This window comes from Trypanosoma brucei, chromosome 9, assembly GCF_000002445.2.
Source record: "Trypanosoma brucei brucei TREU927 chromosome 9, whole genome shotgun sequence".
Taxonomy (NCBI): domain Eukaryota; phylum Euglenozoa; class Kinetoplastea; order Trypanosomatida; family Trypanosomatidae; genus Trypanosoma; species Trypanosoma brucei.
Window position 1 is genome coordinate 2,504,993 of NC_007282.1, and position 26,988 is coordinate 2,531,980.

The 26,988-nt window shown below is 39.7% G+C and overlaps 2 protein-coding genes and 9 pseudogenes across 2 annotated transcripts, besides 8 other annotated features; 10 read left to right on the forward strand and 1 right to left on the reverse strand.

Moving 5' to 3' along the window:
• The first annotated feature begins 189 nt into the window (after positions 1 to 189).
• Tb09.244.1930 lies at positions 190 to 1,628 on the forward strand (annotated as a pseudogene).
• Positions 1,629 to 1,709: 81 nt separating this feature from the next.
• Positions 1,710 to 1,754: a microsatellite.
• A 2,506-nt stretch (positions 1,755 to 4,260) lies between these two features.
• On the forward strand, positions 4,261 to 5,707 carry Tb09.244.1920 (annotated as a pseudogene).
• Positions 5,708 to 6,230: 523 nt separating this feature from the next.
• Positions 6,231 to 6,268: a microsatellite.
• A 394-nt stretch (positions 6,269 to 6,662) lies between these two features.
• Positions 6,663 to 6,970, forward strand: Tb09.v2.0160 (annotated as a pseudogene).
• Positions 6,971 to 7,040: 70 nt separating this feature from the next.
• Positions 7,041 to 7,096: a sequence feature (AT_rich).
• Positions 7,097 to 7,346: 250 nt separating this feature from the next.
• Positions 7,347 to 7,730, reverse strand: Tb09.244.1910 (hypothetical protein, unlikely; the record flags this gene model as incomplete). The annotated part of the gene is made up of 1 exon (XM_822646.1): positions 7,347 to 7,730. The coding sequence occupies one exon, from the start codon at positions 7,728 to 7,730 to the stop codon at positions 7,347 to 7,349; it is 384 nt and encodes a 127-aa protein (XP_827739.1).
• An 867-nt stretch (positions 7,731 to 8,597) lies between these two features.
• On the forward strand, positions 8,598 to 10,066 carry Tb09.v2.0170 (annotated as a pseudogene).
• A 600-nt stretch (positions 10,067 to 10,666) lies between these two features.
• Tb09.244.1890 lies at positions 10,667 to 11,093 on the forward strand (annotated as a pseudogene).
• Positions 11,094 to 13,085: 1,992 nt separating this feature from the next.
• Positions 13,086 to 14,535, forward strand: Tb09.244.1880 (annotated as a pseudogene).
• A 1,400-nt stretch (positions 14,536 to 15,935) lies between these two features.
• Positions 15,936 to 17,402, forward strand: Tb09.244.1870 (annotated as a pseudogene).
• Positions 17,403 to 17,617: 215 nt separating this feature from the next.
• Positions 17,618 to 17,648: a sequence feature (AT_rich).
• A 1,343-nt stretch (positions 17,649 to 18,991) lies between these two features.
• Tb09.244.1860 lies at positions 18,992 to 20,455 on the forward strand (annotated as a pseudogene).
• Positions 20,456 to 20,514: 59 nt separating this feature from the next.
• Positions 20,515 to 20,579: a sequence feature (AT_rich).
• A 165-nt stretch (positions 20,580 to 20,744) lies between these two features.
• Positions 20,745 to 20,765: a sequence feature (AT_rich).
• Positions 20,766 to 22,714: 1,949 nt separating this feature from the next.
• Tb09.244.1850 lies at positions 22,715 to 24,283 on the forward strand (annotated as a pseudogene).
• A 184-nt stretch (positions 24,284 to 24,467) lies between these two features.
• Positions 24,468 to 24,521: a microsatellite.
• Positions 24,522 to 25,613: 1,092 nt separating this feature from the next.
• Positions 25,614 to 25,691: a microsatellite.
• A 617-nt stretch (positions 25,692 to 26,308) lies between these two features.
• On the forward strand, positions 26,309 to 26,920 carry Tb09.244.1840 (UDP-Gal/UDP-GlcNAc-dependent glycosyltransferase; the record flags this gene model as incomplete). The annotated part of the gene is made up of 1 exon (XM_822647.1): positions 26,309 to 26,920. The coding sequence occupies one exon, from the start codon at positions 26,309 to 26,311 to the stop codon at positions 26,918 to 26,920; it is 612 nt and encodes a 203-aa protein (XP_827740.1).
• Between the last annotated feature and the right edge of the window lie 68 nt (positions 26,921 to 26,988).

Consider the following 26,988-nt stretch of genomic DNA (forward strand, 5'->3'; position numbering starts at 1 on the left):
GATCTATCCTTAGTGTAAGCTAAATACTCGCAGCCAGATGGGATAGATCTCGGTATTATCTGCGACGAGCACTCTACTTAACCACTAAACCAAGGTAGACAAGGCTCTTACCCATCCGAAAACGACCCCCGTGCCTGTGAAGGAGCAGAAATAAAAATATTGTGGGCTCGTAGAATAGGAAAAAAGGAGATGATGATGCGCGCTACAACGGTGGCTTCCTTACTAGTTTTAACTTTGCATGCAACAAGGCAAACTGCTGCAAACAAAAAAGCAATCAAAGTACAAGGATTTGTGAAGATGTGCACGCTTTCCAAAAATCTCAGACCGTGCAGGCGTACGCAACCAATAGACTAAAAAAATGGAAGATGATGATTGCAGATCTCAATGATCTCTGCGAGGACCTAACAATTCTAAACAAAAAGTAGCGAAAAGTGCCTGAAGTCGCGACACCAGCTTTAATAAGGCTCTTAAGGCATGAGGCAAAAGCGTTAGAACACAAGTATCAGACCCTGGAAGAAACAGCACCACTGGCGGGCTCACTTTCGGCACAGGCAGCAGGGGCAATGGACGAAGCAGCAGCTACTTTCTACGCAGCAACCAAAAACGGCGGCAGCGGCAAATACTACCTTGACCAGGACGGAACGGCCAACAAACTGGCCACAGCAACAGATCTAGCAGGATTCATGACCGAAGAAAGCGCCCCAGTAGCAGCAGCAGCAGACACAGCGGCAGTCGAAGTCAAGCCGTCCGATATAACAACCGCAGCGGGCACGGGAAGTGACTGCTTACTCACGCAAACGGACAGCAATGGCGGTTATATCAACAGTGACGGCATGACCACGGGCATCAAATGGGCCGGCGGCCTTCTAACGTTCAGCACGAACCAATTAACAAACAATCCCTGGACTGATACGTCAGCGGCGTTAGCGACAGCACCGGTGCTAGAGCAGGCGGCACGACAGCTGGCAACCATATCAACAAAGTGGAGCCACACGAGCGCCGCAATAGATAACCTCCTAAAACTCAAAAAGCCCACCGAACAAACTTTCACTGACATCGAGACCAACGAAAATGTCCTGAACCCTGGAGGCAACGACAAGGCACTAAAGGTAACAAAGGAACAACTAGAGCAGATCAGGCAAAAAGTAAATAATTACAGAGAACCACTCGCCCGTGACGGGAAACTAGACTCAAGCAGAAATAGTTTTCACCTCCAAGAACTGACGACAAACACTACAGTTACAATTGAAAAAGTCACCGCAGAATGCAACAAACACACTCAGGGAAAGCAAAGCTACGAGACAAAGGAAGAAGAATGTAATAAGGCAAAAGACAAAAAAAGTGAATGTGGAAAAAAAACTGGGTGCACTTACGACGGCAGTAAGCCAGCTGGCAAAAAATGAACATTGAGTGAAGAAACCAAACCAAGCATCGGCAAGAGAAACAGCAAACCAAGAAATAGAAGGAAATGATGAGAAAAAAGGGGAGAAATTTGCAGGGAAAGAACAAAAATACTGAAAAGATAGCTTCAAATGTAAAGGAAAAAGTGCAGGGATCTCGGTTTTCTCATCAATAAGAATTCTGCTCTGAGTATGGCTGCTGTTTTTGTGAGCTTTGTAGCATTTTAAGAATTTTAAGGATTACTGCTCAATTTATTGAAATTTATGAAATTTTGCTATATTTCTTTATTTATCTTTAAGGGATATATTTAATGATTATAATAGTAATAGTAATCATAATAATAACTATAATAAATATATAGAAGAGCGTTGTGAGTGTGTATATACGAATATTATAATGAAAATTGTGGTAAAAAGTAAATGAGTGGTGAATATAAAAGATTTTAAACAATATAATGGTCGAAATGGACGTAAGTGAGTAAAAGAGATAACACGATTAATGTTATTAGAGAAAACACGGAAATACAGAAAGAGAGATGGTATATTGAACAGAAGCAGTTTCAAATATGAATATGGATAGGGGCATCATTATACACAACGAGATGACGAATGGAAAAATAAGGGAGAGACAAAGTTCAGTGACCAGGTTAACTTCTGGCGCTATGTTATGTGCAAAGTATCGGAAGTTAGCGGAAAGATAGAAACAAAAATAGAAACCGAAACACATGTATCTGTGACCGCCACTGTTTCAGAGAATTTACAACCTAAAGAATGTATTATTTTCTTCAATATGAGACCGTCACTAGAAGTAAATTGCATAGAATGTTTTTTACCCAATGAATCAGCTACTGGTTGCAGTTAAATTCTCTTAAACTAGCAAAAACAGCACCAAAGTTTGAAAGACTGGCAGTAAACGGAAATACGCAATGAAGTATAAACGTTGAGAACAAAAAAAGGTTGCATTGCTTCAAAAGTAGCTAAGACACACTGACACTTAGTATCCCTTTACACTCGAGGTAATTGTCAAGATTATTGAATAGAATCAAGTATTTTGTTGTTTTTCTAGAACGAAGACAGGTAGAGACGTGGAAAGTGCATCCCAAATGACGGAAGCAGTAAACTGAAAACAAGATGACTTAGTAGAGGTTGATTGAATCTACCTTAGTTTATAGAAACCACAGTAGTCTAGCTGTTTCATACAAGGTTCTTGTTTCCCTAAAGCTTTCGGTCTCGCTATGTTTAAAAGGAGTCAAAATATAGCACACAAATATAAAAATAAATATCTCAAATGGAAGAAACAGGAGCACTTAAGTTACGAAGGGAAGTAGTCTCAAGGAAACTAGTAGCACCGACTCTTCTTCAATGTTCATAACGTCCATACGAAAAAAAAGATGAAACACATATAGTATGGACCTGAATTGGCTGTACAGTTAGAAGGTGTGACTACAAAGGAAATTAAAAATGATCGGTGCGATCAACCGGCAAGCCTCAAAAAAAACATATTTCACTCAAAGCTGGATAGATACAGAAACGGAGATAATGGTGACGATCATGTTTTTAATCCGTTTGGAGTTTCTAATATAAAGTTATAGATACCCAGAAATGTATTGGATAATTGTGAGGTGCTATAAAAATTTCTTATGGTATTTAGTAATAATGGAAAACATTGTTGGAAACAATATAATATTATCGGAAGGAGAACTTTACATATAGAATTGCTAATGGATGACAGTGGAAAGGAAAAATAAAGCAAAGAAAGTGATTAACACAGGATGTTTATGGAGGAATTATTTATGAATTAGAGGGAATTAACAGCAACATTCCTGTAATTTCGTATTGATATACTGGACACGCATTAGGATATTTCAAGGAACAAGTAATCTATATAAAAGCAGTCAATGGTGAACAAATGACGGTTGCCATTAACAAGTTAATCCAATAAACAAAAGCTCCCAAAGCACAAATGTCCAGTTATTAATAGAAAGAGGAACATCCACGCCTAGGATTTCGAACAAAAGAAAAAAGCTAACCTTTTTTTTGTAAAAATAAGCAATGTTACATTGTTATTCGACCTGCGGCACCTGGAGCCAATATTGCAGTAAGTAAAACAAGCGAACGCCATTGAGGTTAAAAATTTAAGATATAGAGGCTTTTTAGATTATTTGCAAAAACATAAGGGTTTAGTGGTAGAGGAATAAATGAAAAATTTGATACGCCTGCAGCGGCAGTGGACAAGATTAGTGTAAGTGACTCTAAGTGAGATACAAAGAAACATGACAGAAACTGCCGGCACCAACGTTTAACAGAACGCATTTTCCGACCGATTCGGAGGTTCATATCCGCGTTTGAACTTCAACGTCAGAAATCCTACAACAGCAACAGAAACCCATAATTAAACAGCAGAGAAGCAACAGCCTGTAGTACCTGCGCAGTTTCGAACAAATGTTGCGGCGTGCGCGAACCAGAGTGACATCGAAAACATAAGTTTTCAAAGCGCTATCATCGATCCACACAAAAGAACAACCAAAATGGAAATTCACAACGGCTTATTCAGAGGCGCTATCCAAAGCCCTGACCACTGCCCGTCGCTGGCAAATGCAGCAATAACTGGCTGAGAACCAGCGGTCAAAGGGAAGGAAATGCAATATGAAAAGGGAGCTGTCCACGATCCACGTCATCGCCAACAAACACTTTTCTTTGAACCACAAAACCGCACAAGACAACGGTAATGCCCTCAGGAAGAGACAGGATAGACCTACAGATCGAATAGCTGTCTCCCTAACCACACAAAAAACCAAGGTGGATACTCTTAACTTACAAAAATTCACTTTAGGAAAGCGAAACACAGCAAGGTCTAGAGATTCTAAGGGAAAAAGCCCAGAAGTCCGCAGTTTTGCTGGCGGAATTTGTGGCCGCGGTATTCGCACAGGATGAAGACTCCTCAGTCGAAGCAATAAAGAGCACGTGTGATGAAGCGGTGTGGCTTCACACCGTCCAAGATAATTATATCAAAAATGTACAAACAGCTGCAGCTCGAAATTCTGACCTACTCACAGAAGCCAGAATCCTAACCCTAGCCGCGGCACAGTTCTCCGACCAAACACAACAGGTGGTACTAACCTCGTTAGCTGCCATTGCAGACCAGCGAGCAACTGCAGCGGCAGCGATCCTAAATCGAGAAACACCAAGCTTACTAGCAGCGGTAGCCTTGCTGAACGAACGACGCGGCAACGTCCGAGCACTGGCGCGCATTCTAAGCACGCAAGAATCCGCAACTTTCTCAGGGTCGACGGCAGCCGGTGGCGGCAACGTCCTCTTTGCCGCGACAACAGTCAAGTGCTTTCTAATAGCAACACTGGACAAGAAACCCACAGCGGAGTGTACAGTAACGGAACAGAGCGCGACGAAGCTAGCAGATGCAGGCCACCACCTGGCCAAAATAACGAAAATGAAAGCGATACCGCTAACAAAATTTGGCATTCCTCAACTTGGTGTGGACATAGAAACGAAAGGTACATTCGCCGCAGGCAGTAACCAAGCAAACGAAAATAACAAATGCGCAGACAAACCCATAAAAAGCAGCGAAACCAACGGTTCCTGTTTAACGAAACTAGCACTAAATCAACCTACAGCGGCACCAACGGACGTGAAACTGAAAGATAAAGACGCCTTCGTAAACGTATCCAAAGAAAAAGACCACTACATCACCACTGGTACCCAGGTAGCAAGCGCCACCTATAACCCAAGAGCCCTAACATCCAAACTTCTAGGAAAGATTGCGGATGAAACGGCCGATTTCCCGAGCGGCGACCCCGCCATTAAGAACGTAATCTATCTCGCACTTAGCCAAGAGAAAAACATCAAGGACAGCACCGACCAAAAAGCAGAAAATGTAAAACCCTGCTTGGCGGCGCCGGGAACAAACTACAAGACAAAATTTTTTGACTTTCAACGAAGACAACATAAAGTATACTGTTAGGGAACAAACCGTAACCACGAGTGTAAGGGAGGCTGCAAGCGATTTAAACTACGGAATAACACTAGCATTTTCGCATAAAAGACAACACGGCAATAGCCAGAGCAAGGAATTCCAGAGAGCAGGTGAAAGCACCGACAAAATCAAAGAAACTGAATGCAGAAATAGAAAAGACAGAGGCAAATACAAGGAAAAGAATGGGTGTGAATTCAAAGATGAGGATTGCAAAGTTAAAGTGACCACAGCAACAGAAACAACAGAAAACACCACAGAAAGCAATTCTTATGTCATTAACAAGGCTCCTCTTTTGCTTTTATTTTTGATTTTATAAAACTTTTTAGATTTCCCCCTCTGTTTTGCTATTCGGATATATTTTAACACTTGAAAATTCCGCGAAAATAATGTGTGTTTGTGTAAAATTGTGACTTTGTAAAAAAAAAATTGATCTGATAAAAATTTCTCTTTTTTGTCGCTGATTTTTTTCCAGAAAAACAAGAAGGTAAAAAAATGGCGAGGTTATGGAGGATTGAAATTTCTAGCGACCATTGTTAGGGTTAAATTTTGGTTTTTTGACAATTTTTGGTTTTCGATTTTTCTAGTGACTTTTGAATTTTTAAGGTTGAGGTTTTTAGGATTATTAGAGTTAAGGTTTTTTTGTTAGACATTTTTGAGATTTATAAATTTTTTTGGCATTTTTCACATTTTTTAAAGTTTTTGGAGTTGGATTAATTTTATAAAAAAATTGGGGTTTTAAACTCTTTTATGCGTTTTATATTAATTTTCGTAACTTCAGATTTACACTGAACCCGGCATCAGTTGTGCTAAAACCAAAAACAAAAGAAAGGAAGGATAGATAGGGTTATGGCTAGAGTTAGGGTAAGAGTTAGGGTTATTCGGGTAGATGTTTTAATTCTCCTTTTTTGGTTTTTTTTAAATTTGTCATTTTTTCTTAGTGATGCAGCAGCTCTTTCTGTATGTCACCTCTAGGCCTTTTTCACTCAACACGCATCTTCTTCTTCATATTTTTACATATTTATTTCATATCCACATCGTTACGATTTATTTCTAACACTTTTTTGAATTTGAGCTCTGCATTTTTCTCTGCGCGCGGCCTCAAAATTTTTTTTATGCTGGCGCGTGGCAGTTTTGCCTCACAAAACGATTTGCTTTCAAAGAAGAAATAATATAAAAAGAGACCTATTTGGAAGTAGGAGATTATCATGATCAGTGGTGAAGCATCATCGGCCCGATCTACCGCTGGCAGGCGACGTCTAATGCCGCTCAACTGTCAGTGGCGCGTTTTTAACCCCAAAGGAAAAGACGACAAAGAGTGCAGATTGATTGAGGAAACCAAACAAAAAGCAGCAGAGCAAGAAAATTGAGAAATACGAGGGAAATATGGCAAACATGACCAGAAAACTCACCACATAACCGGAATATGAGGCAGTAAACAAGGATAACAAAAATTATTGTGTATAGAGAAGTGGGAAAGATAACAAGGATGAAAAAGACACAAAAATTCCGTGATTCCAGTTTTCTCGTCAATAAGAAAATTTCTCTGATGGCTGCTTCTGTTTTAAGTTTGGTAGTATTAAAAGATTTTTCGCTTAGTTTTATTAAATACTTCATTTTTGAGAGAATCTACAAAAATTTGAAACAATCTGATATATTTTAATTATTTTTTAATAGTTAGAGTTATATAATAATTATGATATTAATAGAAGAGCACTGTAAGTGTATATATACTAATACTATAATAATAATAATAGGATAGTCTTGTGAGTGTGTTTATAATAATGTTATGATAAGAGTTGTGGTGAAGAATGAATTTAATGACAAAAATGGAAGCACCGAAAACAATGTTATGTGTGCAATTGCAGTAATTGAGTAAGTGTGATAGAACGAGATTTTATATGTGTAGATTTAAGCACATATGTAAATATGGGTATCATTATACAAAAAGGTGATGGTTATTGATAGGAAGTGGGGGCAGAATGCGGTGTATAGGTCACATGGAATCGATACATTGTCTGTCGAAGATAAATTACACAAAAAAGAATAAACGAAAGTATGGAATAAAATAACCTAAGAGAAAATAGCACAGTATGAAAGGAAATTACACCGAAAATAAATATGCTCCGTATTTCATGTGGAAATAGATATAATCCACTGCGAAGATAGTGCTTTGGAATGTGGTTGTTAATGTGATGGCGAATCCTATTTTTTAGAATGTGAAGAAATACAAAAAAGAGAAACTGATAGGAGGAGCGGATTGAGAAACTGTGAAGCAATTTAGAAGTATTCTCATCAAATGTAGTAATAATGACCGATGTGTGCTGGATATGACATAACATTGTCTTGAAAAGGATTTTAGAACTGGAACTACAAATGAGTTATCGCGGATAACAAAACAGACAAAACGCCGAAGTTTCTTAGAGTAGAACGTGTGTCAAGCTATGAATTATCTCTATGAAGCGAAGGGAAATAATGACGATATTCTTCCAATCTTGTATTGGTATATTTACCAGTCATTAATAATTTTCAAGGATCAAGTAAACCATATAAAAGTGGTTGCCGACACAAAGTGAACGCCGCGTGTTTACAAATCAAAAAAGTGGAAGAAGGCGGTTTTGTGTCCACTGTTTTCAAGTCTTCAGCGACAGTGTCCGATAAAAAACAAGGATGTAAGGCAGAAAGACACTGCAAACCTTTTCGTGATAAACAACAATGCTTTCTAGTTATTACGCAGATATTCAATGTAGAATTGAAAGAAAATAGAACCAATAAAAAACATGAGATTTGAATTCCCATGCATAGAAATATTTCTTACTTTCATCCATCAACCTCAAAGATGAGACTGAACAAATACCATTGGTGAAAACCAAAAATAAACACACAAAGTGTGAGCAGGAAGAGCATTCGTAGTGGGTATGCAATTAAACTGCCACCTTCAAGGTTACAACAACACAGAACGTAAATAGGCGATGTGTGATGCATCAAAAACAGCCACAACAGTTTAATGCAATTACTGAAACAAACACAAATGAAGCATAACCCAACTCACCATTGCAACACCCACCAGCAGCGTGACGAACGACTGCCACACAGCTCTAAACAGCACTTGCACGTCCTACATACTTTTCAGCACGCCTTAATGAGGTTCTGCTCTGTGATACCCATAAATTCCTTAACTTTTGTCAATGTAGCTAGAGAAACGGACGATGTTTAAGCCGACAGCAGTGGTGACGCTAACTCTTGTTTTTATCTGCATCGAACAGCATGCAGATGCCCAAGCACAGGAATCTTTGATTAGCGCTGTCACCACACCGTGTCATGAACTGCAGTATCTAAAAAAGTTAATAGGCCACTTCGAAGGACAATTACAAGCACCGAGCAACAACCTCAAAGATCTGGCGGCGGACTTCACCCAACTGACAATCAGCCATGCGTGCTCAACGTCAACTTCAACGAAACAAGCGGTGGGAGCTTTTCTCGCGAAAAGATCTGAAGCAATGCACTAACAAGAAGCGATTATTCAAGCTGGTAGAGGCACAGTAACGAAATTGTTAAGAGCACTTAAAGACAAGAGGATGCAAACACGAACACTAATAAGGTCTGCACTAGACAAACTAACTCTAAGCGGCGGATCAAACCCGCAAACGGGACAGGCCGGCCTAAGCAGGGCCACCGACGAGCAGCGCGACGTGCAAGACACAGGCGATGGAAAAGACAGTAACACTTGCGACACCGAAGTCACAGCCGGAGCGCATAAAGAGGAAACAGTGATCACAGAGATACCCGCATCGAAAATATACAGCTTATCCCCGATGCCAAATTCAACCCACCGAGCTACAAGCTCAAAATAGCTTCGGCAGTGAGGGCTCAATGAGCACAATGAAACCAGGAGCCTACGCGATGACCCCGACATATGACAGCACACCGCTCGGACAACTAACAAAAGCGTTCGGAGTAGTGTCAGCAACGCGTGACACGAGAAATGACCGGCCGACCAAAACAACCTTATTTAAGCCAGCTGGCAAAAATGCTGGCTGCGAAGATGACAACACAGACGAAAAAAAAAACCTAACAACGACTAAAAGATTAGCAGCCCTGCTTTTCCGGCACCGACACATCAACATAAAGACAGTCGCCCGACCTCTTCAAAAGAGAAAAAATGACCTATAAAGTGACTCAACATTACGCAAAATAGCCCAGCTATTCAAACACCGAGAAACCAATAGTGCCGAAGAGGACAACAAGCAAACTTCAGCTGTCAAGGCGTTGCTCCCCAACGGCGAAGCAACCTTAACTTCAGATCTAAAACCGTTGGAAAACGAGCACATCAGTTACAAAGCAGACAACGGTATAGCAAAGATAAACTTAAAGGAAGCCAACAGCGCCGGCGAAATTGCGAAAACTCTTGATTTTTGTTTCGCAAAAGAACACGCCGCCAAAGTAGCGGAAAGAGCACAAAAGACAAACCCAGATACTAAAACAGAAGAAAAATACAAGGAAAACACAGAAGAAAAAATGCAAAGAAGACAAAGATTGTGAGCTCAAAGATAGTAAATGCAAACTTAAAGAGGGTGTAAAAGCTGAAAATGATGTGAAAACTACAAACACCACAGGAAGTAATTCTTTTATCATTAAAAAGGTCCCTCTTTTGCTTGTATTTTTGATTATAGTATAACACATTTAAGAAATTTGCTCAATTTTTATGAAATATTCTAACGTTTACCAATATCTGACATATTTTAGCACCTTTAAATTCCCCGTAAATTGTGTGCTTTTGTTAAATTTTGAGTGTGTACAATTTTTTGTTGCTTAAAATTTTCTCTTTTTTCTTTTGTTTTCTGTTGATTTTTTTTTGAATTTTTTGGGTTAGTTTTTTTGGTATGTTCGATGTAGTAAAACAGACAAAAAACCTAAAGGCAAGCTAGAAAATGTTAGGGGTAGGGTCATTCGGGTTGTGGTTACGATTTGTAATTTTTGTTTTAATTTTTTAATGATGCAGCGGCTCTTTCTCGATGAAACCCTAACACTTCTTACTCCAGCAGACATCTTTGCTTAAATTCTCTTGATATTCATTTTTACCACGCCGCCGTTACGCTTTTGTTCATTTTGATTTTGTGAATTTCAGCTCCTCATTTTTGGCTGCGCGCGGCGTTAAACATTTTTTTTCGTTAAAACAAAAGCTGGCGCATGGTCTAAGCTGCTGCACACAGCTTTTATTTTTATTTTTTTACAGTGGCGTGTGGCAGTTTCGCTGCGGCCCTCCCTCTGCTTTTAAGGTGAGGTAGAAGCAAGCAAAAGATATTCAGCAGCAACACATGAGGCCAATTTGGCAGCAAACTTTAGCGACGTGTGCAGACAGCAAGCGTTACACAACAAACGTGACCTGCAAAGCTAACGACTGCAAATGGGAAGGGGACAGCGAAACCACTGCAAACCGAAAGATGGAGAAGCGCAGACAAACACAGCAGCAACAGAGGGAACTGTATCAACACAAGGCCCTAATTGTGACAAGTATACTGATCCATAGAAATGTGCCAAGGTGCCACGCAAAGCTAAGGAGGGAAAGAAATCTGTTTGTGATTGGATTGATTTCATGGACGGACAGGAAAATTTTTGAACCAAAATTCCGTGATTCAAGTTTCCTTGTAAGTAGAAAATTGGCTCTGATGTCTGCTGCTTTTCTGCGTGTGGTATCATTTTAAAGATTTTTACTCAATTAAATCAAATTTATTAAGTTTATGAAATTTTCTATTTTGAGAAAATTTGCTAGGATTAGCTAACAATTGATATATTTTAATACTTTTCGATAAAATATGAAAATTTAGAAAAATGTGAATGATAATAGCCTATGATTGCGATGTAAAATTGTAATATGATATGAAATGTGAGTTCTTTTCTGATTTTGGTGAAATAGTAATAGACTGTTGTGAGTGTGTATATACTAATATTATAATAAATGTCTTGACGAACACATGGACTACAAAAATAGAAGAATTTAAAATCAGAGAGGGTACAATGGAAGTGAATGAGTGAAGGAAAGTTCAAGGAATATATTTTATACGGAGAAACAGAAAGACAGAGAGAGTGTGGGGAAGAAATTAACGCAATAACAGACGCCGAAATAAAGAAGGGACTCTCATATGCCAACGAATGTGGAGGCAGTAATTATGAATAAACAGAGCACAGCGACCGAGAAAATGCAACTCCTACGTTTTATACAGTGATATCAAAGGAGAAACTGCTGGCGAAAGTGAGAGGGTTGGAAACGCCGTGAAAAAAGTCCATATATGAGCCAGTTGTGGCTATTTACGAATTGGAGGGAATAAACAGCGATACCTTTCTAATCCCGTACCTGTATTACAGGAAAACAGTAATACATTTCAATGAGTGGTTAATTGACACAAGGATTGTGACTGAGAAAACAAAAGATGACAATTAACAAAGCAAAATTGAAGAAGAAAAAGAAACTTTCAGGACTTTAATTGACAAATCTTAGACGGCGTCGTCAACAGCTGAAAGCAGGCATAAACAAAAGTTTATGCATGCTCTGGAAGAATAAAAGCCTCATCTTCTTATGACAGCGGAATGTGACAACAGCTATATAGCAGTAAATAGAACAAATTAGAAACCACAAGATAAGAATCTTAACTCGTAGAAAGTAGTCTGGTGTTTTATATAGCTATAAGAATGAATTTGGGAACAAATAAAAAATATTCAAAGGGTAATGGACAGGAAGAAAAGTCTGTTAAACAACAGTTATGTCAAGTTCAATAGAAATAGAGAACGAAAATAACAGATGAGAATTCTTACTTTTTTGCTTTGTCCTGATTAGTTTGCTCGAAGTATCCAATTCTATCTTTTATTTACACAGGAAATACACGCAATAAAACAAGGCAAATGATTTTAAATGTCCAGATCAGAGACGGTTGCCCTCAGTATTTTACAAGTAGAGTCTACGTTACTGTTTTTAAAAAGCAATTGAAGCTGGTGGAGCACAGTCAGGCGGTTTAAGCGGCTGTAAATGGATAGGGTCTGCTCAGTAGAAACAAAATTTAGGAATGTGAAAAAACGCCCGTCCTCAGAGCTGTCACCCCGGATAAAACAGAAAATCATTACTTACAGCAGTTTTTATGGGCACTAAATAAAATTGCAAGAACAAAAGTGGTGAATAAAAAGGCAATTCCAATGCAAAAATTAACTGCTATACGGGTTTGGCAAAACGGTTTCTCAAAAGGGTTCAAAGTCATGCGTACGAGTGAAGAGTCAGTGTTATGTAGTCGCTGATAAATTCATCCACAAAACAGGAATTGGACTACAATAGAAGAACACAGCAAACATTAATGAAAGATGCTTTAGATATAGAATGGTATTTATCAAATTTGAAAATCGAGGCTATTTGCCTTAAGTGGGTGCCGTTTTCCGTTACTAAAGGAAGATGCTGGCCTCTTGAGTTCTTCTTTTTTGTTCCATACGTGTTTCTTAAAAGTAACAGACATCATGAAGCTATAACCACACGTGCTAGCACGTGACTTACAGAACAAGCAGAAAAATCGGCTCCATCGAGGCAACCCTAATATCGAGAAGGGGCGGAAAACAACATACCTACGTCTCCACCGGCAACCAATTGGCACAAACTCAACTTCTCTTGATATCCTTCACTCTAGGGACACGAGCTAGCACGAAGACACGAATTCATGTCACTGCCCTTTATATGGACGATAGCCGTACTAGCCACCGCAACCGGAACATTAGCGACCATTCATGAACACACAAAACAGGTTGCTACAGCTTGCGCCGCTGCCAGACAGTTTGGAGAAGCTTTAACGGTCATCAAATCAAAGGCAACGGACCCAATCACAAGCCAGGAAAAGTTACAAAAGGACTACACAAGACTTGTCCTCGCCGCTACGGCCACACGCGGAGACCTGCGGATTGCGGCAGCAGCACTACTGCCGGTTGCGGGGAAACTGCTAGACGAAACCGCCGCAGATGTTTCCAGGCTAACAACCCTAGCCCTACAGGTCACAGCCAAGATTGGCCGGCACCAAGGCGTAAAGGCTGTCCTAGCCGATATTGAATCACTGTCCGTTCCGACCATGGCAGACAGAACACTCAGTGAAAACGACTGACCAGGAGCCGACGGAGAGCAAATAAGATATACGCCGTTTTCTCACGCCAAAGGCACGCTTAAACAAGAACCAATAGACCAAACAAAGACCATAAACGCCCCAGACATTTCACAAACCGGCACAACCCTGGTGTTTATCCATGCACAGGTGGAAACTCAAAAAAGCGGCTTGTCAAACAGCGTGACGATCTGCGGAGAAACGGCCAGCAACCCAGGAGCAGACTACGAATCAGCAGCCCCCAACCAAAACCACCACCTACGCATGTCCGGAAGTGAGCTGTTAGACTTTAACAAACAAATCTACAAGAAGGGGACAACAACCGACGGAGAATACACAGCAGTAACGCCGACGTCCACCAACATCATACCAACGCAGGACTTTGTAACCGAAAACCTGGATGGCGTAAAAGCAATTGAAAAGGAGTTAAGCGGGATAGCAACCACCGGCAACGAGCTCGTGCAAGCGGCGATAAAAACCGACGAACACACTCAACAAGCAATAAGGAAATTGATCCTCAAACACACAACTGAACAAGCCACTTCCGCGGAGGCAAACAAAATCAAAGACACGGTAAACCTCTTATACGGGGACGACCAGGAAGCTTTCACAGACATAGTCTGGAACCAAGTGGAGGCAGTAACAATTCCGAAATAGGTGATCGCTAATAGAAAAAAGACAGATGTCAAATCTACAGAGAAAATTAGCGACCTTAGCGCAAGTGCAACTTCTTGCTTAATTCAAACTGAAAGCAGCGCAAATTCAGGAAAGGCCAAAGACAGCACACCACAGGAAGTAAGTAAGAAAACAGAAAACAGCGAGAAAACAGAAATAGACAAAAAACAAGAGTAAATTGCTCTAGCCATTCAACCAAGGAGACATGCGAAGCAGTGACAGGTACTCCTCCTACAGGCAAGGCCAAAGTTTGTGGATGGATTGAAGGCAAGTTTCAGGATTCCTCTATTCTCTTCAATAAAAATTGGCTCTTATTGCTGCTGCGTTTGTTATTTTGGTGTAATTTTAGGATTTTTTCAATTATTTGAGAGTTATGAAATATGTTATTTTTACCTAATTCGGTTAATTCGCTAAACTTTGATATGTTTGATATAATCTGACACTTTTGATGAAATTGTGCAAAGCTGTAAAATTTTGAAAGTTTAGAAATTAGTGAACAATATGGACTTTGAAGACACAAAACTTTGGTATGCTATTGGCATATGGGCGCAAAGTTGTAAGATGATATCGTATGTAAATAATTAATATTCTAATTTGGTTTAGGTTTGTTTATTTTATGTATATAAGTGAAGTTTATAATGGTAATAGCAATGATAATGATAGGAGTTTGTTTTGAATGCGTATATTGTAACATTGTTAATATAATAAGAGCAGTTTCGACTACCAAGCGGACTACCAAAATTGGAGCACTTAAACAATGTGAAAATGGAGCGGAAGTGAGAGGGAGTTATAGAGAACGAGAACTATTATTTTTAAACTAAATACAGAAATTTAAAGAAGAAAGAAGTGATATACATGGACTTTTTTATCACTGTGCGGATTCACGGCTATCGTGGCTACCTTACACTAGTAATGAGGAAGAAATGTGTCTATGCACATCATATAACATGGCGTGATAGTGTGAGATTCAGCCTTGGAGAACAAGCCACTATCCACCAAAGCCTCCTCATGTGGAGATTATTACCAACCAACTTCGCAAACAGATGGTAAACACAACACGGCCACCGTTCTATATACATGGTCTCCATTGCAGGACGCGGCACCACATATAGCTGGTGCGGCATCTCACCCTGTAAATTTACCACTTGCTCTACAGCTAATGACACGTATACAACTTCGATGGGTTTCCCTTGGACAGGGTACTTAACCCCAAAGCATGAAGTATTCACTTTTTCTCAGATTGAGTTGCGCTTCACACAAATAAATATCTTCAACGTCCAAAAGTGCACTCACTATGGCACCACAGCAATCACTTACCCCGGTAGATATACCAGTTTTCACGTCGTAACAGTTAGCCTCCGCAAAAAATTTTTATTCTTCCTCGGTACAAGACCCTGACACCACAATGAGGTTGCTACCACTAACGCCAGGGGGTTGACGGTGCTTGGAATAGAAAGGATAAAAGTGATAGACCAGTAATTTGATACTTGGAAGAAGCTAAAAGTATTTAGATTTTTGCAACACACTCTTAAGGAGGGGTCTAAAGATGAATAAAAACTGACACAGTCCAGAAGCCATGGTGCAGAAACTTTCTCGACCAAAATGCATATCTCGTCAACGGCAAACCAAGAAATCTTAATACACCAACACCTCTCTAGTACCTAGTCAAGGAAAAGTGGAGCAGACCAACGAGGTGCAAAACTTCGAAACGAAAACACAACCTTCTCTTGGTGCACAGCGGTGATGCAAAATCATGCCGTGTATTCTGCGGCTATGGCATTGTTCCTGGAATTTCAATCTCAGCTCAGCTCAGCAGGGCAAGTATCAGAGCCAGTCAGAAAAAAAACAGTATCAGTGTGCTCGGAACTGAAGTATCTAAAAATTGCAGCATGGAAGATAGAAGAAACAGCAAAGAGCGGCGAACCAGAGGCCAGAAAACTTGAAGAGTACGCTGATGCGTGGCTTTTACTGGTAATGCACGAAAGACAGGAGCAGAAAAGGCTAGCGACCGCCGCACTCGCAGCATACAAGGTACAAAATGCGAAAGAAGCAGACCGATTAGTGTCCCGGCACAGAGCACTAGCGGAAGCCGCCGCACAAAGATTCTTACAAAGAGCGGCGTACTCTGAGGCTTTGATGTACTCCGAGCATGCCGTACCGAGCCAAACGCCCGCAGCCGACAACGCCGGGCCTCCAAAAACCTGCACATTCACAGCCTCATTCGCGCATAAAGTGCCAACCAGCTGCGACACAGACCAACAAGAGTCTGCTTTCCTTGGCGACGCAAGCTTCCACAACAAGGGAATCACGCACTTGCATATACTCAAAGAAGACAGATTAATCCCCCGTATAGGCAAATTTGTAGCAAAACTGAGAGGAACAGTCGACAGCCTGCAAACAGCCGCAACAGATTACGGCGGCGACAGCGATACCGACGTAACAGCAAATAACATAAAAGCGACACTGACGCTAAGCCCACTTACGGAAACACCAGACGGCGACGGCTACGCCTTAACAGTAGACGGCCAAATCAAAGGGACCTGCAAGAAACCAACAGAAAAGGCAGAACAATCGCTGCGGTCGCGTGAATACGTAGCGGAGCCTTTCTTCGAGTGCACGAAACAACCACTGCCTTCTGTCCCAGACCCAGAAAACTTCAGCGGAAGCGAACTCAAAAATAACGCTTTAATCAAAAAGTTATACAGAGAGAGCTGGCAAGTATACAGCGGCAAAAAAATAGAAGACTCTGACGCCGAAAAACAGCTCGAAAAGATATTTGGCGACAACAGTCAAAAAGTTTAAACCAATTTCGTTACGCTACTAACAAGCACCAGGCTGCGAGTGGTGGCCGCAGCAGCTGAAAATGCAGCGGACTTGCTTACAATAGCCAAAAACACTCAGTCGGCACAAGCGATTATTTTTATGACATCAGCCAACAAGGCGCCAGGAAAAGAGCAGAAACAAGAAACGTCGCAAGGAGGTGGCAAAAAAGATGCAGCAGAAGACAAAGCAGGAGAAAATAAAGACGGGGACAATAAAACAAACGCAGATGCATGCAAAGGAACTGAAGAGGGTAAATGTGACACAAAAAAATGCGCTTGGGATAAGGACAATAAAGAGTGCAAAGCTAAAGAGGGGGCAGCAGTTATTTCTTATCTGATGAAGGTCCCTCTACTGCTTGCATTTTTGCTTCTGCAATTAAGTGTTTAAAGATTTTGATTAATTTCATGAAATTCAAGAAATTTAGTATTTTGATATGTTTTCTAATATTGTCTAAATTTGCTAATATTTCATATATTTTAACACTTTTCCACGAAATGTAAAATTTTTGAAATTTAAAAAATAGAAAAATGAGTATGATAGTGACCTATGAATGTAAAGTAGTAGGGTTATAGGGTTTAAGAAACGGATTCTGTCCTTAGAACTTTTATTTTTGTTAATTTTTTATTTATTTTACGTATATCTTTAGGAATATAGTAATGATAATCACAGAGGGTTGTGTTGTGAATGTGTGTATATACGAATATTATTATAAGAGTTGTTGTGAAAACTGGATTTGTGGTCAAAATAGTAGCGCTTCAAACAATTAAAAGGCTGCAATAGGGGTAAAGAAGTGTGAGCAAAGTATGAAGAATATTGTTCAATAAAACAAAGAGAGATATGAAAGAAGATGTAATTTTAACTGTTTCAAACATAAACATGACCATCGGCATCATGTAAAAAAGAAATGAAGGAATATAACGTGCAAGCTAAATTGAATGGATTTAACTAACATAACGAAGCGGTAATAGTTGAGAATGACCAAATAAATCATTTCTAATATGCTTCTAAGAACTCTTCGATAGATGCATTTTTCCTAAAGAAACTTTCATGGATAAACAGCAACATAACAAAGGGAAAGAAGCTTATAAAGTGCATATAATTAGTCTATAATTTTTTCTCTAATCAGAACTAACCACGCTTACCAAACAATACCTGAGAAAACAGCTGTTAACTTCATGAAATAATCTGCAAAGAGCGAAAAACACCACCAAATATAGAAAACCTAACGCAAAGTAGAATAATTAAGCAAAAAGGAAAGGAATTGACGTAATAAAGATATTATTGTATCATAAGATAGTGTGGAAGTTCTGACATTTAGTGACCTCTATATTCAGGCTAATTTGAAAGGGTATTAGATAGAACCGAGCTTTTTGTTGTCTTCTAGATTCAAGTATGTAAATGTGTCATCAATGAGCTGAAAAGACAGCTGTAGTAGTAGTAGTAGTGTAAAAGTGATGTGAGTTATAAGAGAGAAAAAAATACCGTCACAGAAGCCAGAAAAATACCACCATCTTGCAAAGAAAATTAACCGACATGGTGAAGCTTCGGTAGTATAGCAGTTACGATAGCTGCACAAGCAAAGGTGTAGCATGTACCTTAAAAACATAATAAATGCAATGAAGAAGAAAAGTTCAATACCAAAATGTTACCTGGAAAGACACCTCTGTAATACATAATAAAGCCAGTTATGATTTTACACAACAGACAAACAGACACAACTGCCAGCAGCTAGATGCAGACGACAAGCGGCAGTGCACAGAAAGCGATCCTCAACTCGGTGCTGAGCACATAAAAGCCTGGCTAACAGCGGACGTACACGAAAAAGCTGACCAATCAGGCGCAATACAGTGTAAAAGACAGGCTTTCATCTGCTAATGCTACACTGCCTCCTGTTTCACAAGGTAACAAAACGATAGCACCCTCCAGAAAAACGAAACATCTCTTATAACACGCTAAAGAAAGTGCAATAACTACACATGCGGAAAGCCCGACGGCATTTTCTGGCTAAACTAGCGCTGGCGCTCGCATTCACAGCGACCACGGTCGGAGTGGACGGCGCCGCCAATGACAACGCCAAAGCATTCAACGCTCTCTGCACCATAATCCAGATAATGGGCGGGACACCCATGTTACCCCCAGCGCCGACTACTAGCGAAATAGATACCCTAATGACGGACGTAAGGCAACTAAATCTATCAGCATCAGAAGACACCCTATATGACTCCAACTTTGAACCACACACAGACGACGACAAAAAGCCTGAAGAGTATAAAACAAACAGGGAAGCATGGAAAACAGCAAAAAACTTAATCGAAAAGGGAGAAACGGAAATTGAAGGAGTGAAGCTAGCGCGGCCTGGCGCATCGCACGCACGCAAAGTCGCCAGCAATATCCTAAATCGGACGCTAAAGACAATCGCCGCCCTAAAAAACAAACTTAAAACAACAGTCACGGCAGCAGACATACGCAGCGACTTGGATAAAGCTTTGTTCGGAAAGACCGGGCAGCACAGCGCCAAGGCAGGTGACACCTACGCGGACTCGGGCGCCAACGGCTGCGGCGACACCAACCCAGCCGGAAAATCCCCAGGAATGTCGCTTTATTCAGACTTGTTGTGTCTCTGCTCGGTATCAGGCGGCGCATCGGCCAGCTGCACAGGGAGCGCTCTGTCGGCAGTCACGTACGGCGACGGCACACAAACCACACAAGCCGCAGGAACGACGATCGCAGCAAAATGCCCAAAAGCAGGGAAGGTTCAAGTAACGGCCGGGGAACTACGGCATGCCAAAAGCATTTTCACAGTAGCTCTCAAGGCGGACAAAGTAGCCGCAGTGCAGGCCGCAAATATTCTGGGTAATCCCTCAGGAAAGCAATGTGATGGCGGAGCAAACGGCAATTGCGTTTACTACAAAGACACCAGGGCCGACGCCACCCTCGACATACAGTGGCTCACACACATAGACGATGCCATAGCGAAATTTGAAACGGCAGATGCGGAGGCGGCAGTCAACAACAGAATCGCAGCGCAAGCAGCGGCGTTAAAAGGGACCGCTCTGGCAGCCTATCTACAAGCTTTAAAAGGCGATGCCAAAAAGCTGACAACGGCAACAGCGATACCAGTATTAAGCAGCACGACACCGAGCACAAGCGACTGCAACAAACACCGATCAAAAGACGACTGCAAAGACCCCTGCAAATGGAACGAGAATGCCACTGAAAAAACTAAAAATTTCTCATTAGATCCCGTAAAATCGGCAGAACAACAAGCAAACCAAGCAGTGACAGGAGAGGGAAAGAAAGAAGAGGTGCAGGGGAAGCACGAAGGAAAGTGAAAATATGTTTGCAACTGGGATGATAACGCTTGCAAACATTTTAGTTTCCTCTTCAATAATTAAATGACTATGATGATTATTGATTTTATGAGTTTTGTAGAATTTTAGTGTACCAAAAAACTTTGCTCCATTTTGTAAACATTATGAAATTTTCTATTTTGAGAGGGTTTTTAAAATTTAAATAATTTGATATATTTTAACACTTTTTGATTTAAAAATTGAAAATTATTAACTTTTTGAGATTTAAAAGATATGATAAAAATACAATTTTGGTGTAATATCACCCCATGGGTATAAAGTTGTAAGGCGATATGGCGCCAAAACTGATTGTTATGCTGACTTTGTTTATTTTGCTTATTTTCTGAGTAATAGTTAGAGTTATAATAGTATTAGGAAGATAATAATAATAATTATATAAGTGTAAGTGAGTGTATCTATAATAATATAGTAGGTGTGGTTGTGAAAATAAAATGGATCACCTAAGTAAAATCAATTAAAACAATGGCAAGGTGCGATAGAAATAAGTAAGTGAAAGAGGAAGAGAAATATTATCAAGTTAAATGCATAAAGTTAGATGGAAAAGGACAAAAAAAAGAAAAAGAGAAGTATTATGCCTAGTTTCTGAAGCAGCTATGAGGGTGGTAATTGCTAATAAGAAGAAGATGGATAGATCAATCAGTGAGAAAGCAGAGTCTAATGTACAGGCAAATCAATCCGCTATAACATATGAAGAAATAGTAATTGAAGATGAAACATAAGTCCCAAAAATACAAAAAAGAATGGAGGAGTGCGAAAAAAATACGGCAGAGCGAAGAGCTATAAAAGGACTATAGATCTCTACATTGTACTCACAAATCGATAGATTCTACTTCAGAGATGGTGGCCCTGTAGTTTTTTATTTAATAGCAAATGCTAATTTATGGCTCTGACAGAGAAGATAAGGAAGGGGGTATTGAATAGGTGTAAGGAAAATATCTTAGTTTTCTCGTCAAATGTAATACTAATAGCAAACATTTGTGTTTAGTAATATAATATTACGGGGGAAAAATTAAAACTATGACTACCAATGCATTACCATGAATAGAATAATGAAAACACTTGAACTGCTAAAAATAGCGCATGTATAAACTGTTATGGAGCCTTTATGAAGTAGAGAAAAACAATGCCACTATTTTTCAAGTTATGTATTTGCATACTGGAGAGATATTAAGAGTTTGAAAGAAACTAGGGCACACCTCCAAAAGTTCTCTGATATTCAGGTAAAAAAGTGGATTGATAAGACTAAAGTTGTCAAAAAACACTTTACGAACTCAAACTGAAGGGTCTTATGTGGTTCTGACTATATTAAACAACGAGATCTAAAATAAACAGAAACCAAACCGTGTTCGTCAAAAAATGCCGTTACTTTTATATTCCAGCAGCTGTAAAAGCAAATGAAACTGTAGAAAGCAGAATCCGTTAAAAACCGTAGAGGAAGATATTAAAGACAAAGAGTATTAAATTATTTTAACCGACAAACGACTTGTATTCCGGAGAATAGATGACAATTTATATATGAGAGATGAGAAAAGTTTAGAATCTTTTTAATTATGGTTACATGGAGTTTGGATTACAAGTCATGACACAACTTGAAAAAAATTGATCATACACTAAAAAGGTGTGATACGTTAAAAGGAGTCGAGCAACGTTCTCACCAACAAAAGCAAGACCATATATACCCAATAATGATAAGAAACAAAAAAATCTATGAACAGCAGCTAGCTTCGAGATTAGCTCAAACCATAGGGCTTGTACTCCACAAACAAAAGAAAATAAGAACACCAATGCAGCTGACAGGAAAGCAAGGCCGCTTTCGTCAGCGATGGGTGAAGTATGCAGCTGAATTAGTTGCCAAACCAGTACTGATACAGTGGTAACTATAAAAAAATTCCAGTTGTGATGTGAGCTGAAGCTGTGTGAAATTAAGTGGAATTGTCATAAAGGAAATAGTGAGGATAGAAAGGGTTGATAAATAGAGAGTCAAATGGTTGAATATTGCAACGTAGGTAAGTTTAGAGAGCTACTAGAAGTTTCTCGAAAAGTGGTGAATGGTGCTAACGAATATTTAACCTAAACTTACCAGAAAATAATTTAACTTCAAACACTACTGCAGACAATACGACTCCAAGGCAACAACTCTCACCTAAAACAGACTCAAGCAGCGACAGGAAACGCAACCAAATTCATCATTAAACACACTCTTAAAATGAGAGGAAGAATGCTGTATCGATTGGAGGGATACAGCTCAGACACTAAAAACAGACACTCGTTTAACTTCTTCTCTAAACTTTATCACAGCTATACAAACAAAGTACGACGAGCACGGCAATACAGGCACAAAGACTTCTGTTAGCTTTAGATTTGATAGCTTTTCAGATTGAAGCAGCGAACAAAGACGCAGTAGACGCAACGAAGCTGGCACAACTTTGCAAAAAAACTCTAGGGATGAGGAAAACTGCGGCGGAAGTCAAGTCTGACCTAGCAGCAGGAGATGCAAAGCTAGCTCAAACGGAACAGCTCAGGGACCAAATGACTATATATGGCTTGCTCGGGGAATCGAAAAAATCAAAGGAAATCGCGATGATAGCTGCACAAGCCACGAAAACCATCATTCATTCGTTTTACACGATGATGCAGCGGCAGGCAAGTGCAGGTATGGTAAAGGCGGCGACGACCGGCATACTCGGCGGGCAGATTATAGAGGCAATGAATTTGCTAGAACAGCTGAGGGCAAGCACAGCGACAATCAATGGAGCGTGCTTAACTCAAACAGCGAGTGCAAAGGCGGACGCTCAACTTAGCCGTGAGCTAGCAGGCTGCAGCAGCACCGACATACCGACCTCAAGCGAACTAGACTCGACAAACAGATTCGATAGCACAGGTCTACAAGGGGCACTAGCATCCGGCAGCGCGACAGGAAACGGTGGTTGCGACTTCACCAAATGCAATTTTATAGCACACCCACCATCAGACATAAAGTTTTTCGACGACCAAGAAATGGCAAACCAACTGAGCATAGTGGCCGGGCTGCTTTCAACGAGCTCTGGCGGTGCGACGTTTAACAACCCAGGAAGTTTAAAACACGATACGGCAGACTCACCAACGATGCCTGCAGTACTAACAGCGATCAAAGCAGCCTACAACTACGAAGAAACAGCATTGAAAGAAACAGTTGGCCCCTTTAAGAACCTATATGCCATGCTAGCAGCCGAGGGGAGATTTTCCCACGTAAACTTCGCAATAAACGGCAGATTCAAAGCACCAGAAGCAGGATCATAACAACAGAACCTAAAACAGCAAATAACAGCAATACTCAGCACCGATGCGGGCAAATTAAAAACCGAGTTCGTCGAAAAATTATTAGCGGAGGACTTAGACTTTCCACCGGAACTTCAACTAGAAGTAAAAAAGATAAACCAGATACCAACTGACAGGCTCCATGAAGTCGCAACATTTTTACTTCAGCGACGCGGTTCTCAGGTTCCAGAAGCAAAACCATGTTCAGACCACAATCCACTGCCAAACCTGCCAAATTCGAAAACAGACACAACTTGCGAAAAGAAAGGGGTAGATAACTGCAAACCCCCATGCAAATTGGTTGAAGATAAAGGTGGCAAAAAGAAGTGCACATGGGATAAGGATGAAGTACCGAAACATGCAGCAGGAAATCAAGCAGGAACAGGAGAGACAAGTGCCTGGGTAGATTGCAGTAAACGTGACACACTAGAGAAATGTAAGAAGGCCAAAAAAGGCCAAACCACCAAAGTTTGCGGATGTAAGGGAGAAAATAGTGACGGAACTAACAAATCCGGTTACAAATTCAGCTCTTCCAGTTTTCTTGTTAATAAGAAGTTTGCTCTGAGTAAGGCTACTTTGATGAGTTTCGTGGTATTCTAAATGTTTTCTATTTTATGTGTGAAGAGATTTGCTAAAATTTGCAATATTTTAACACTTTGTGATGAAACTCTGCAAATTAGTCAAATGTGTATGATGGTGGCCCATAGGTAAAACTTATTAGTAACACAGTGTTAAAAATAATTGATATTGTAAAATGTATTCTAGTTCAATTTATTTTGATTATATAATAATAATAATTATTATTATTATAACAAATAAAAATAAATAGTAATAATAAGATGAAAGTGTTGTAAGTGTGGATATACGAATAGTATAATAAGAGTGGTGGTGAAGGAATAATGGAGGTGTAAAAGAAGAGTACTTAAAATAATGGAAAGGGTGAAGTGGGTATAAGTGACTGAATGGAAGTGGATAAGAGGAAGTGGTACAGCTCGTAGGGGGAACATTATTAGAGGAGACACAGAGAAGAAAATATAATGTACACAGTGATAAACAGTAACATGGCGACGTGCTACATTTTACAAAGGAAAATGATGGAAGGAACAATAAGGGAGAAAGAGAATATAGTCTGAAGGAAAAAACTAAGTCAGTGCATGATATGCAGAAGCAGCGAGAGAATACAAAAAAGAAAAGAATATGTAGAATGAGATAAGAGGCCCCGCGACAACGAAGCTGAGCACAGGCAAAAAGATTGGAGAGGAGATTGCACCCTGTATTTCACTCAAAGATGCATCGATGTATTAGCTTTTATGGTGAAGACTGTGTTTTTTAAACAAATAGCGGATACTTATAACCAACAGTGAATAAAAAGCAGTGGAAGTAGAAGATGGAAGGGATTAAGTATGTGTGACGTAACGCCAAAGTTTTTTCTCATTAGATATAATAATTTTGGCCGACTTATGTGATAAACAATATAATATTATATGGAAGAAAAATTTGAAACGAGGACTATCATTGAATTGCCGTGGACACCAAATAAAGAATAAATGTGCTGAGACTTCTCGATGTAGCGCATACATCAATATTTAAAAGATATATATATATACATTACCGAAATTTCCAAATTATACTCCTCCAACCACTTAGAGGCGCAAAGACAGCCCGTTAAAGCGATTTAAAGTATACATAGTTTATTTAAAAATACACACGGCCGCGGTATTGATAGGGAGAAACAAGTAAACTCAAAAAGAAAAAGTGTATTCAGGACCGCAATTACAGAATAACAGATAACGACCGACACTTAAGCTTTAATACAGTGGAAAACGTCGAGCCCATGCGCACGACAAAGCGTATATGACATAACTTCATTATGGATGAATCTACAAAAGAGGAGTTGGGCACCATTAGCAGCATGTGGAGACCACAAATAATAGATACATATAAATAAATAAATAAATAAATATATATATATATATATATATATATATCGATATATATCGATATATATCATAAGTAAAAATGCAAACTTGTTAAAGAATAATATTTAAATCATGCCACAACTGACTTCCTTTTTTTATTTTATACAATAACTTTATGATGTATTCAAGGTTTTCATTAGTATGAAAGTAATATCTTATGAAGTATTTAGGGAGTATTTATGCAACAGTAGTTTTTTTAGTTTTTATTGTTATGGGGATTAATATACTTTTGTCACTATACAGCGTTTTTGGTGAAGGAGATTCTATTTCGCTTGAAATTGTTGTGAATGAGTATATGAGGTTCATGTCAACAGATTTAAGGACGATTTGGCAAACTGAAGATTATTTGGTCGTTGCTTGAATACCTTCAACAGATGATGATGAGAGATTTAGAAGGAGGAATCTACAGAGAGAAACATGTTGGAGTTACCCTAAAGTGGAAAGACGAGCAAATAATTTTGCTGGGAAATTGCTTATAGTATATGCCCTTTCCCCTCATACAAAAAACAATTGCGAGCTCAGAGAAATTGTTGAAGGAGAGGCAGAGTTAAATCAGGATGTTATTATTTTACTTGTATGCAATGTAAATCCAGGAACAAATAAAAAATTTGGAGATGCAGGTAATTGGGGATGGGAAGCAGAACTCATGATTAGTAGAAAAACATATTTGTGGTTCAAATTCGAAGTTGAGACATTAAAGCCAACTAATCCTTATAAAATGAAAGCAGATGATGATATATTTATGAGGGCGCCATTGTATCTAAAATATCTGGAGGTGCTTCCAAGGGAGAAATTGAATATGGGAAGAGCAATGGGTCATGTTGACGACAGCATCTGGAGGATGAGATGGCACGCCGTTGGGTATGCAAACACACTTTCAAGAGATGTCGTGGAAGAAATAGTTGGCTATTCAGGCCTTTGTAAACTATTATTCGAAAGAATCAGCTTTAGAAACTTTGAAAAATACATAGATTATGGCGCGCTTAACGAGGATATTATGGTTGGAGAAGTTATAAGGAATAAGTTGAAAATTGAAGGATTACTGACAGTGGATATGCAAGATTGTCATTATGCGATGAATGTACAAAGGCCACTCGACCCATTTGTAGAAGACAATCCTAACCTTATTGTTTTACACCACATTGCCAACGATGAATACAGATGGCTCATGTTACACTGTCAAGCCCTAGCGCCACATAACCAGCAGCCACCATCAATATTTCAAATTACAGCGTTTTGGCATGAATTTACATGCTAGCTTCTAAAATTCAGCACAAGCGCAGCAGTTTGAGGTCAAACAAGTCCCAACTCAGTGAAACTCGTTTG